At 39.8% G+C, this 13,775-nt stretch overlaps 1 protein-coding gene across 5 annotated transcripts in view; it reads left to right on the top strand.

Moving 5' to 3' along the window:
* Positions 1 to 13,775, top strand: part of PTPRD (protein tyrosine phosphatase receptor type D) — a 1,732,979-nt gene that overhangs the window by 1,427,669 nt on the left and 291,535 nt on the right. For all 5 annotated transcript variants that reach the window (XM_084628881.1, XM_084628884.1, XM_084628885.1 and 2 more), the window contains 2 exons: positions 1,577 to 1,722; positions 8,623 to 8,764. In XM_084628881.1, coding sequence (XP_084485007.1) covers positions 1,577 to 1,722; positions 8,623 to 8,764 — 288 coding nt within the window. The remainder of the gene's footprint in view (positions 1 to 1,576; positions 1,723 to 8,622; positions 8,765 to 13,775) is intronic.

Genomic DNA, 13,775 nt, shown 5'->3' with positions numbered 1-13,775 from the left:
CCATCAGTTTAGTGTCATCTGCAAACTTGCTGAGAGTGCAATCCATCCCAACATCCAGATCATTAATGAAGATTTTGAACAAAATTAATCATTTTTCACTGATTTTAACATTTTTCCCACCATGGTTACTGATACTTGTTTATAGTCTCCTGGTTTTCGCTGATAACTGTTTGACAAGAAACACTTCCTTTGGAAAGGCCAATTCAGCAGAGCATAAGGTTAGAAGTTATATGTGAGAAGTAGCAAATTAAAAAAAAAAAACAGTACAAAGGAGAAGCCATGCCGGGGAGGGCTAGAAAAGAAAAAGGAAGAGAACAAAGGAGAATAACCGAGAGAAGAGAGATATGATGAAAGAAAAGAGGGAAAGGAAAAGTGAAAAAAAAATGATGAGCCAGAAGAAGTGCACAGGACTTGAGATAAATCCGTATTGTTGATTAAATCCAGGCCACACATTCCAAAACCTATTTCCACTCCACTTCAAGATAAACACAGTAACCTCCATATAATTCCTTTATATACCAGTTCAAAATAAAGGAAAATGATACAGCGGAAACCCTGGATATCTGCACATCACTGATCTTGAAACACTAACTTTAAGGTAGCTCTCCCAAATATAATAGATATATGGGGGAGATATATGGGGAAGACTGGCTCGCTATGCAAGAGAATGCAGCAGCTATACTCAAGGATTCTGCAGCATATACATCTGCATGCACTGGTCAGATTTCACACATCAGGGTCATATCTGGTCTTGGTATAACCAAGGGTTTTGGTTAACCAGGATTCTCATCATCAAGGTTATACTACATAAACACAAAGAATGTTATTCTTCTTGGACAGAAGGAAAGAAAATAATTTGTGAAAATCCCTACTTTCCTTTCCTTTCCTTTCCTTTCATGTTTCCTTTTATCTTTTCATTTCTCCTTTCTCCCACTCTCTCTTCTTTCTTGTCATCATGTCTCTGCAGATACAGTATCTTCTTTCCCTTGTTCCTTCAACAAATTGTGGCACAATTTGGGAGAGAGGCCAAGATTTATAAATGTGGTGTCTTTTGAACTGTGGGCAAGCATTAGTTTCTTTCCTACAATTGTCCTTTCTCCTCTGTGATCTAAATTTTTAATCTGTAGGCATTTATACCGATCTCCTCAAACTTTTCCAAATGTTTCTGTCCTAAATGTCACTGATTTTAATGGCTCAGAGGTGGAAAACTTGCTTTCATGACATCCCCTGATAGTAACATTAAGCCATGAACCATGATTTTATTCCATTTGATTGATGAGCTCATTTTGCAACAGAGGACAAATTAGATTTTTATTTATAATGGTGATAAAAATTAATGCATGGTCTTCCTATTCTGATGGTGTTAGATTTCTGTGTTAATACACATTTTACTAGTCAAATCTCTAAGTGCTCCCCTGACCTTTTAAGGTTTTTTTTAAAAGCCTTTTCTTTCAGGTGAATACAATTCCTAGAGAAACAAAGTATTTCCTCCTTTTTTATTTTCATTTTGACAGCTTGACATGCTTTTTTATGTCTACTGCTTAGATTTATTTTGTTACTTATTTTCTTGTTTTAGCACCGCCAAAGTTTACAAGAACTCCCGTTGATCAGACAGGGGTCTCTGGAGGAGTCGCATCATTCATCTGCCAAGCTACAGGAGACCCAAGACCTAAAATTGTCTGGAATAAAAAGGGAAAGAAAGTCAGCAATCAGAGATTTGAGGTATTAGGTCCATTGTTCTGTTCCTCTGAAAAACATTCATTCTAACATCACATTTAGTTTATGTTTTTAATCCTGGTAAATGTGCTTTATTACCAATGACTAAGCACATAGCCAGCACTGCAGGGGATAAATCTTTGCAAGCAATCCTGGGAATAACCTACTCTGCAAACTGGTTGTGCGCAGGACCATTGAAGAGAAGATGGTTTTGCTATCTCTTAAGAGTTTCCTTTTGGTTTTTTAAAGATTAGCATTGGGAATGGTCTGAGGGGAGGCGGCTTTCCTACCTTTCATGGCCAGAAATTGAATAAAATGATAAAGACTGTCTACTAGTGGAATGTGGGGGTGTTTCTGGGGAGTAATTCTGGGGACACTATTGTCTCTTTAAGTGGTGGGAGAAGTTAGGACTAAGGTTGGATTGACCTATGAATTGTTCCAGATGCCTATACCAAAAACCTGGAGTTGATTATGTAGAACTTCAGCTGCATCTCTACTAGCTTCTCAGTATTAAAAATAGGATTTTGCTTTTAGAAAATAATCACAAGGCAAAGTGCTATTATAAATTATCTATCACACAGTTCTGACACACACTGTCTGAATGAAAGGTCTAGACTTGCATGCCAAAATGTTTATAGGAAAATTTAAGTCTGTGCCTCTGACTATGAAGAGACAAACCAAAATGCGGTGGGATAATTTTTCACAGCACTCACCCAGGGTGCTAGCTTTTAATGGTATTTGAGTTGATAACTCACATATGGCTTTGTAAATTAGTCCTGCTATGTCAATAGAGCAAAGGCTACATTTTATTTTTTATGTGGGCTACTTGTTTTATTTTAAGAGTATTTAAAAGCAATCAGCTCATGTTTTGGTATCATACAAGATCTAGCAACCTTTCACTAGTTATTATGGTTCTTTGCAAGTGCATTTAATTCAGTAAGAAAAATAAGAAAAATAGTTGTCAAAGGATTTTAAGATGTGTTCTCTCCACTCAATGCAAGTAATTGTTTACAGCTTTCAATGCATATGACTATCTCTTTTTTACGTAATTGGAGTGAGAGGAGAATAGGCACTTTATAATAAAGGATATGCAATCTGTCCCATAATGGTCACAAAATCTACATTGAAGATGAGCAACAAACAGTCAGACAGATCATGTATATGTCTGAGTATTGTATTTGTGTTGATTTAGTTTTATTTTGCAGTATTATATTGTATTTGTTTCATATACCATTTTATGTTTATTTCTGTATTTGTTTTATGGGAGAATAGGCTAAAAGATAAGCATGTTTTACTTCCATAAAATATTTGAACTGAACTATAAATATATGATGTAAAATGTATTTTAAAAAGTCCTTAAGTGGTATGTGGAACAAGAGTGCATATTCAAATAGGACAGGACATGTTTCAGTGAATTATGAAACATTTAACAGGTAATTTTCATTATAAAGCATTGAAAAGCTAGTTAGTTAAAACAGAAAGCACATCAACACTTTAAGGAGCTTTCTTCCCTCTCCAGAAAAAAGCCATTAACTCATCCTGTAGAATTTTCAGATGGAAATTAGAGCAACAGCAGAAATTAGATTCAGAAATGGCACATGGAGAAACAGGGAACATTTTGGACTTTCCACCTCAACAGTAACTGCAGGGGTCTCAAATAACTATTCTTGTTTTTCCCTTATTCGCTAAAATAAATGTTTATGTGTCTTTCTGAATTTCATTACTCAGTAGGAAGGAGGCTTCACCTGCATCTCTCTCATTATAAAAGTGCTTTTGCTCCCTGTTTGAACAATTCCAAGTATGTGGTATTGCCCAATAATTTATAGGAGCAGTTTATCATTTCAGAAATTTAAGGCATAGGGCGGACCTTTCATACAGAAAATATATATTATGAATGAACATTGCATGGTGTTTTTTCTGCATGAAATCCATTCAAACAACATGCATTAGAAAGTTCGGCTTGAAAATTATTGGCCATTAGAGGTCCCTTTCACAGTTTGGAAGCTATCTTGTTTGGAATCAGAGTGCCAGAACAACTGGGTTTCACCTCACAGTTCTTTTGTCCATACTGTTCAGGAGGTAACATTTTTAGCCCATAAATAGGCTTGGCAGAATTTAATATTTGTTTTTATCATTTTAATGGATTTTTTTATTTTAAGCATATTTTTCCTGATTTTCACAATTGCACAAAGTATTGGTTTTAAGCATTTTAAAATTATTTTATCAGTTTAAATTTAAATTTTCACAGCTGTAGGAAATTGGGGGAGGTCAAGACAATAATTTTTTAATGACAGTAGACATTGAGATTCAAAAAGTTAAAGCTTTATAACTGTTAAAATACGATTGTTAACATCACTTGTCAAAATACTATGAAGTAAATGTCCTAAAATAAAATTCTGATAAGTTCTCAAGTAGCATTTTTCTTGCTTTGCTTATCTGTAAATTGCTGTGGTTATCAATGAAAATATTGTTTTTGTTGGTTGGTGTGTGTGCAGTGAAATTAATTTTTACCAACAGTTACTGATAAAAATCTTTTCCTTCCAAAAAGCAAATGAGCAAAACCGCTGGTGGCGTATATCTAATCCATAGTGTAATGTGCAACTAAAGGGAATATCAGTAGCATTCATCTGCTGAAGCTTCCCCATTCTGCAATGATTTGGCTTCTCTGTAAAGGCCCACAGGTCTCAAACCTGGGCCCACAGATTCTCAGGCAGCTTTCACACCCTGGCTCTCCCTGGGGAGTTGACCCAGAACTACTGCATATGAGGGGCTCACAGAACTCTGACTCCTCCCAGAGGCACTGCCCTGAAAGATCCTAATTGGGGATGATGGCCAGCCCTTCCAATTGGCCAGAAGGACGCATAGGAAGTTGTCTGAGCAACTAAGGGGCTTCCTGACTGGCTGCCGCACTGGACCTGACTCCTATTTGATCACTGGTTTTGATTCCTGCTCTTACCACTGGCTTGGTTCCTGGACTCTGATTCTGTCTCTTACCTCTGTCTTAGTTTCTGGATACTGATTTTGGCTCTGACCACGAGGCCTAACTACCCCTACTCTGACCATTAGGTCAGACTGCCCACGTCTCAGTCCTGACATTCTCCTTCTGAGTCAAATGGTTGTACCAACCTGTTTCTTAGGATTGTGGAGCCTCCTCTCCCTCCATAGCAGCCCACACGTCATATATACCAGCTATCCTGTTTTGATTCACACCGGAGGGAGGTCTGTGTGTCCTTTAGGTTTGTTCAAGATGGTGGCTTTCTTTAAAGAACAGAGAAAAGGAAGTCAGTATGTGGGGCTGTGCCATTGACCTCTCCCCAAGAAAGCACATATTATTTTGCTGTTCCTCAGACTCTTCCCAGTCTCAGAAAAGCCAGTAAACCAGCCTTAGGATGTGCACAGTGAGGTAACATCCATACAAACTGAGTCCAAAACCATGGAGGCTGGTGATCAGTGCTGCAGTCTGTGGGACTGGGCCTGGTTCAACAACATCCTGCCCAGTGCTCTATACAAGGCCGACCATGGGAGAATCTGCATTTGTCTCATGCCCGCAAACAAAAACTTTTTATTATCATTTACCAACAGAAGGTGACCCTTCAATTTTCATAGAGGGTCTTGCTATTAATCTCTTATCCTTTTAATTCCAATATGAGGCAAAGGAAAATCCTGGTATTCCCTACTTGAACTCTAAGAGTCAGATTTTCAAAACATACATTGCATTTGTGCAGGTACAACTTTGCATATGTATTTTTGAATGCTATCATTTTGCATTTAAATGTTAGACTTTACATATGCAAAAACCCATTAGTGTACAGAAACTAAGGACAAATGGGCTAGAGCTTGTAAATTCTGTCATTTGCACATGATAGCAATACTGCCCAAACATGTATGGAATGTGTATGGCTTAAATGTAGCAACCAATGAAGAGGTGGGTGAGACTCCCCCACAGAAGTTTGACCTGCTTGTTTTATTTCCAGAGATCCCAACAGCTCAGGAAGTTGAAATCTCTTTTTTCTTCTATGCTCCCAAGAAAGAACTGTTGTTCTGCTTTGTCAAGGGATCTTTTAAGGGGCTGAAGGGGTCTGTTGCCTCTTTAAGAGTCACGTGACACTCAACAAGGGACATGACATAACTCCTGGGCCAAACAAGAATCTGCTGCGGTACTATAAATTTGCAAGACAGTGACCTGGCACTTATCCGAGAGTGCTAAAGGAGTTGGCGGATGTGATTGCAGAGCCATTGGCCATTATCTTTGAAAAACTCATGGCGATCGGGGGAGGTCCCGGATGACTGGAAAAAGGCTAATGTAGTGCCCATCTTTAAAAAAGGGAAGAAGGAGGATCCTGGGAATTACAGGCCGGTCAGCCTCACCTCAGTCCCTGCAAAAATCATGAAGCAGGTCCTCAAGGAATCAATTCTGAAGCACTTAGAGGAGAGGAAAGTGATCAGGAACAGTCAGCATGGATTCACCAAGGGCAAGTCATGCCTGACTAATCTAATTGCCTTCTATGATGAGATAACTGGTTCTGTGGATGAAGGGAAAGTAGTGGACGTGTTATTCCTTGACTTTAGCAAAGCTTTTGACACCGTCTCCCACAGTATTCTTGCCAGCAAGTTAAAGAAGTATGGGCTGGATGAATGGACTATAAGGTGGGTAGAAAGTTGGCTAGATTGTCGGGCTCAACGGGTAGTGATCAATAGCTCCATGTCTAGTTGGCAGCCATTATCAAGCGGAGTGCCCCAAGGGTCGGTCCTGGGGCCGGTTTTGTTCAATATCTTCATAAATGATCTGGAGGATGGTGTGGATTGCACCCTCAGCAAGTTTGCAGATGACACTAAACTGGCAGGAGAGGTAGATACGCTGGAGGGTAGGGATAGGATACAGAGAGCCCTAGACAAATTGGAGGATTGGGCCAAAAGAAATCTGATGAGGTTCAACAAGGACAAGTGCAGAGTCCTGCTCTTAGGACAGAAGAATCCCATGCACTGCTACAGACTAGGGACCGAATGGCTCGGCAGCAGTTCTGCGGAAAAGGACCTAGGGGTTACAGTGGACGAGAAGCTGGATATGAGTCAACAGTGTGCCCTTGTTGCCAAGAAGGCCAATGGCATTTTGGGATGTATATGTAGGGGCATAGCGAGCAGATCGAGGGATGTGATAGTCCCCCTCTATTCGACATTGGTGAGACCTCATCTGGAGTACTGTGTCCAGTTTTGAGCCCCACACTACAAGAAGGATGTGGAAAAATTGGAAAGAGTCCAGCGGAGGGCAACAAAAATGATTAGGGGACTGGAACACATGAGTTATGAGGAGAGGCTGAGGGAACTGGGATTGTTTAGTCTGCGGAAGAGAAGAATGAAGGGGGATTTGATAGCTGCTTTCAACTACCTGAAAGGGGGTTTCAAAGAGGATGGATCTAGACTGTTCTCAGTGGTATCAGATGACAGAACAAGGAGTAATGGTCTCAAGTTGCAGTGTGGGAGGTTTAGGTTGGATATTAGGAAAAACTTTTTCACTAGGAGGGTAGTGAAACACTGGAATGCGTTACCCAGGGAGGTGGTGGAATCTTCTTCCTTAGAAGTTTTTAAGGTCAGGCTTGACAAAGCCGTGGCTGGGATGATTTAGTTGGGGATTGGTCCTGCTTTGAGCAGGGGGTTGGACTAGATGACCTCCTGAGGTCCCTTCCAACCCTGATATTCTATGATTCTATGATTTACTTTCAATGCCTGACTGAATGAATGCAGCAGTCAGAAGAAGAGGTCTTAGTGACTTAGTCTTTGACAAATACAATGCACTGTACTTCCTATGAGCAATTCATGTCTACCTATAAGGGTGTTAGTCTCTTAGCTCGAGCATAGTAGGGAGCTTAAGCAGAAATTTAAATTTTATTTTTCTGACCAAACACCAGATTATTTTGAAGAAATCCATGAATCTGGCATCCCAGCCTAATAGCCAGGCTGATGATAGTCCCAAACTGTTGTACATAGTTAATGAAGAAAGAAATAGTTAATGAAAGTGAGGTTTTTTTGAGTTAGTTGCTAGGGAAGGTGCATGTGGTGCCTGTGGTGAGTGGGCTGCTGTAGAGAGTAGCAACATCCTGACAAGATGATTGATTTATCTCCCCGAGTCAGTGGAGGGAAGAGGCAGCAGTCCTATTAGCTCCAGACTACAGATGTATATTCAGATGGGGGAATGAAAGTTTCTTATGTAAATTATTCAAAAATAACAACCACACACCACTACCAAGAACAACACAGTCATTTCATTTTGTCTCTAAGCTGGACACACTCTATATAAATGATATTATCCGCTAATATTAATTATACATGGAACAAATTCACAGCTGGAGAAAACAGGGGTATGTCCTTTGGAAGTGTCTGGGCCACATTCAAACATGGTGTAAACAAAAGAGTGAATTTTATGTTGGCTTTAAGTGGAGAAGTAGTATAGTTCTTAGCTATTTGTATTTGATGTGAGTGCAAAATAAATTCAGCTTACATGCGAAAGGGGGAAGATGTGGAGTGGAGTGCAACAGGAAAAGCAACTAGCAGGAGAGTGTTAGTGGGATATAAGAAAGTATGAGGGGCCTAAAGTAAGAATATGCTTTCTTACACCTTCCTGTTAGTTGCTTTTTGTCACTAATCCCTTCCATGTAAATTACACTTACATTGATATTCAGTGGATCTATGTATGTTACACTGCATTGCCACTTAAGCGTACTTACATCTGTTTGTATAACCAATGTACACTACAGTCTAAGTCACTGTTGAATTCGCCTCTGTGTATATATGAAAAATGAAACTGGCTTTGAGGTTATGAATATTGATAGTTCATCGTGCACACATAGAATTAGCTGAGAGGTAGGCATTTGTAACAACACCTGTGACAGCTGTTGTTTCCTTCAATAGGTAATAGAATTTGATGATGGATCTGGATCAGTTCTCAGAATACAGCCTCTGCGGACTCCACGAGATGAAGCTATTTATGAATGTGTTGCTTCCAATAGTGTTGGAGAAATAAGTGTGTCCACTAGACTCACTGTTTTACGTGGTAAGTCCTTGTCAGACAATAACTTATTTTCTTTGATAGTGTCAAAACTATTACATCATTGCAGTGTTTTGGTTTTTTTCTACAACTAATGAAAGAAAGAGTGTTTAAGGTTTCTTTTTGGAGGGTACTGTCGTATTGTGAATGCTGGAAAATGGGAACTTCCTTGTTTGAAATTTGGATTTGGTTTTCTTTTGGATGTTTGACTCTCTAATGGCTCCATCTTACTGAACAGGGAACAGGGTGGGGAAGAAAATGCAAGGTCAAAGAAAGTAAAATAAGGAGGAAAAATGGGAAGACTCTGGCTAGAACAAGCAAACAATAACATGTTTTGTGAATGCATCTGATTTGCACGTTAGTGCTGTCTTGTGCGCTTTTATTTGCATGATTGGCGTTTATACAGAAAGTTACCCATGCTGCCACTGACCTTGGTGAAACTACAGAAACAGTATTTACATAAGGATGAGCTGCAGCTAAACATTTTCTCCAAAGTACTGGGCGCAAACATGCTGTTCTTCAGCCTCAGACATGCATATCATCTTCTACATCTTTTTATTCATTTATTTAGCAAACATTGTTATTGAGGCCAATGAAAGGATCATCTAATTTTTCAACCCTGGAGTTGGAATATAAGATTTAGTGCCAAACCTATGGACTCACTTACAAATGATATTCCCATTGGAGTAAATGCTAATAATCGAATGGCCTTTTGTATCTGTTGTTCATTCTTCTGGAGACAGATAGGAACTTTGTTTTGACATGTGAAATGTGTCCCTTCCTCACTTGCTTGCCAATCCCTCCTACAGTGCATTGTCCACTCTGTATTTTGGAGGGAGGTGCTTTCGTCAAAACACTAGCACAAAATGCACCATGCCAGCCACATAAACGTACAGCAGGGAGTTTGTGAAGGTTAGGGTCAGGGTTAGGGTTTGTGTCTACTGGGATGAGAATTTCAACTATCAGACAGCATTAAAAGAAGATAATCCTTGGAGCTCTGTGTTTTATTATTCTTTGCCCCACCATTTAGAAACATTTGGGGAGATATAGAGATTGCTTTTCTTTATTTTGTTTTTTTCCCTTTGTGCTGCTTTCAAAGAACTGGATTTTTGTGTAGCAAGAAAGACTAACTTATTTGTATGTGGTTTTTTAATCAGTGTAAGCAATTATGTTGTTTACATCACTGATGAAAAAGGATCAGAACACTGTGTATGTATGATATATATTTAAAAATTTTCCTCAGAAGTACCTGACATAATGAAAATAAATACATGAATAAACCTGCTAAAAATTCAAATGTTATCTCTAGTGTTAACTTGGCTGTGTTTGGCATCATTTTAATTTATTTTCCAGCCACAGTTAATAAAAATGGAAAGGTTGATCATTTGGTTCATATTTTAACTTCCCTGTTCAACTCCCTGAACAAAGTAGTTGTTTCTATTGTTTGAAATGACAGAAATCATATTCTTTTCAGTTTTTTATGAATTCATAAATTAAAAAAGCCCCCAAAACAGTCATATTACATAGCAATAATTGTTGTTTGCAGTAAGATCTGAAGACAAGCTCTGTGTGAACTCAAAAATTTGTCTCTTTATCCAACATAAAGTTGGTCCAATAAAAGATATTGCCTCCCCCACCTTGTCTCTCTAATAGCAATAAATATCATTTAAAAATTAAGAATGTGGAAAAAAAAGTGGGAAAATTCAGATGTAAAGTGTATTCTCTGCGTACAGAATTTAATGAAGGGTAGAACACGTTACCTACTGAAATATATTTACAGGCCTCCTGGGTCTTTTCATTGAAATGTCTGTGCATGTGTTTTTAAAGATGCAGTTCTGAATCAACTGTTTCTTCCTTACTCTGTAGTAGAGAGACACCGGGACTTATCCTCTTCTCATTGACAACAATGAATACTTAAATGGGTGTAAGATCGGCACCCATGTCAAAACTGGCTGGCTCTAAAAATATGATCTACCTGTTCCCCCACCCCCATCTGCAATGTAAGCTGTTTGTTGTAAAGTATATGCAGGTTTTTCTTTGTCTTTCTTTCCAACTCAAATGGTTCAATACTCCTTAAAAATAACTTATGTCAGCATTCTACCTCTTATGAACAGCCCTACAATAATAAATGAGAGTGTACATGCACATGATGGAGATAAATAAAAGTTGGTAAGAAAACAAGGAAAAAATTAAAATGATTAAAAATCGAAGAGAAACTTTATAGTCTCCAGCCATAATGCTTACAGTTTTTGTTAAAAGGATAAAGGGAAGTAGCTGAGATCCCCTGGTTTGGGGCTCGATTAAAGCAAGATCCATGGATCTAAGCCATGAGATGGAAGGAGGCCCATATACACATTGATCCATGAGGTGTGGAATGGTGTAATAATGCCAGAGAGAATTGGGATCTGCCAACTGGAGAGCGTGAGGTAGCTTTAGGTGGCAGGTAGCATGAGGTTGCAGGTTTAGAAGCCACTTGGCAATGTTGTGGTTGATCATTTCTTTTATTAGATCCAGTGTTTCGGGCATTAGCATCCAGTGACTCAGGCAATGTAGGTTCAATTACTGCTTTGTGCTTCCTGTGTGGCCTTGGGCAAGTCACTTATTCTCTATATGCCTCACTTCCCTACCTGTACTTTGACCACAATAGTACTTCTGTGCATCACAGGGGTGCTGTAAGGATAAGTATGTGAATAACTACGAGGCACTCAAATACTACGGTGATGGGGGCCATGTCAGTATGATAGATAGATCTGAGTAGATTGGATCCAGGCCCCCTCAAGGCTTAATCCACCAGAGAGCCCCCATGTCGCTCTGCATTGTGAAGGTGGTACACATCTCTTTTGCAAGCTCCTCAAATGCTGCCTCCCTGTGCTCCCCGAGAACCAACACAACATTTGTGCTGCATCTGAAACCATCCAAGCTCTTGCAGTGGAAGGTCAGGATTTGACCCAGAATTAACAAGCTTTGCCACCCTTTTGCCATGAGGGTTGATGAGGCAGAGGGATGTTCCCACGCAAGAAAGGGCCCAGTCTCACAAATTTTTTAATCATTTAAAGGTATGGTCAGCTTAAGTGGTTACAAATAACTTGGTTCAGTTTGTCTCAATGCAGTAACTTTTTTGCCATCACAACCACATCTGTATGCCTCCATCCTGTAGTCTGCCTCATCATGTTTCTATGGGAAGTTCTGGACAGCTATCACACAGTGGCTCAGCAGGAGCTGCCTGTGCCTGTGCCTATCCTCTTCTGTTTAGATTCTTCAACTGTGCTCAGAACCACGGTATCCGGTCAGTAAGTGCTACGAGCAATGCTGCAGCCTCTAGTTTCTGGAGTTGGTGCTTTACAGTATGGAAGAGGTGGCAGACAGAAAAGATAACAGCTTCCCTCATCACTCTGAAGCATTACGTGAAAAGTAGGCCAAGGCAAAGGGTTGTGTCCTTCTCCACTGAAGACTGAAATGCTAGTCCACTAACACGGTAGAGATGTTGGTGTCATTTATGTGCCAGCGGTGATTTTCATGAACCCAGCCAACCCTTTGCTGATGAAGCCATGCCAAGACTGTAAGCATGTCAGCAAATGCTGCTTTATCTGTTGCCACTGTTGTGTCACAGTGGTGTTTGAGTGCACCTTTACGAGACTGAAACCGCCTAAAGCAAAACAACATAGAGCGGATGTATATCCCTACACTCATGGCTGCATGCTCTGTTCACTGTACTATCTGTGAATTAAAAGCAAAGTGCTTCATAGACACTTGGAAATTGAGGCTGGATCCTGATACATTCCCATCTCACTACAAGCTCTGTGATTACCATCTGAGCAAATATGCATAATAATGGATTCTCTGTGCCAGTATTTCTGCTCACACTGTCAATCGGCAAGGAGCAAGAGGAGCAAAATCTTTGTGTTGAGATGCTTTTCTCATATCTCTGCTATAAAGCTGCTTTTATAAAGTGATTGATGCGATGTCAAGCAATCATGGTATATAATAAAAAGTGAGTTATGTATTTAACAGTGTTTCCCTGGCCATTGATATGACAAGTGTAATTAAAGGACATTGTTTTTATTACAATGGAAGAGGTTCAGAGCAATTTCCAGAGTTTGAAAAATAGCAAGGGGGTGGGGGGAGAGATATGCATTCAAAGCACTATTATTTTCCTGATATCAGAAGATGGGTCACAAATAATGACAATTTGTTTCCATGTTCTCTCAATACCTCGTGATTTTGAGGTGGGCAGGGGCCATTTTAAACTGGCTTGCTCCTCTGGGTGATGTAACCGGGAAAAGCCATCAAGGGCAGCTTACGCATGGGGATTAGAGTCCCTGGAAGTCAGACACACAGAGTGACATCTTTATTCTGAGGGACAATGCACTGTGGGATGTCTGACTGCACAGTGCTAAATAAGAACAGGGAACTGGATTTACCAGTTACACTGGCCTTGCTATGGGTGCCCATCCATTGGCAAGATCATGACGTACCTAGCTGGTCACAAGAAATTTACCATGTGCCAAAAGAGCCAGCTAGCTGGGGAAGTGCCTGGGTAATATTCACTGGTTTTAACCATCTGTCGTGTGTACAGTGTTTTTAGTCCATTGGGCCTCTAGCTGGTCATAGGCATGGTAGAAAGTTGTGTGGATGGGGTCAGAAAGATAGAGCATGTGACACATGCATATATCTATCTCAAAAGCATTCACTAAGAGAAGTTTGAAGAGCCATAGTAAAAACTTCGCAGATTTTTAGTGAGAATGCAACCGACTACGTACAATACCTTACGACCAGAATTAGCATGTTCATTACAGTTCCATTTTATTAATGCCTCTTTTTGAAGACGAACACTGTGGTCCCTGCTGTGAAAATGGTACTTTGCACTTTATGTTATAAAGTGTTCTCTGCTGGGGAGCCGTGCTAGGAACATTAAAGAACAAAGGACAGCTGCTTGACGATCGTACAAAAGGGTTTTATGAAAGAGGGACCAAAAGGAAAGGTGGCCAATATACAGACAATTTACCAGCAATTATGG

Source organism: Lepidochelys olivacea (genome assembly GCF_965140295.1).
Source record: "Lepidochelys olivacea isolate rLepOli2 genome assembly, chromosome: 5".
NCBI lineage: Eukaryota > Metazoa > Chordata > Testudines > Cheloniidae > Lepidochelys > Lepidochelys olivacea.
Note: the sequence above shows the minus strand (reverse complement) of the source record. Positions and strands in the feature narration are given on the sequence as shown.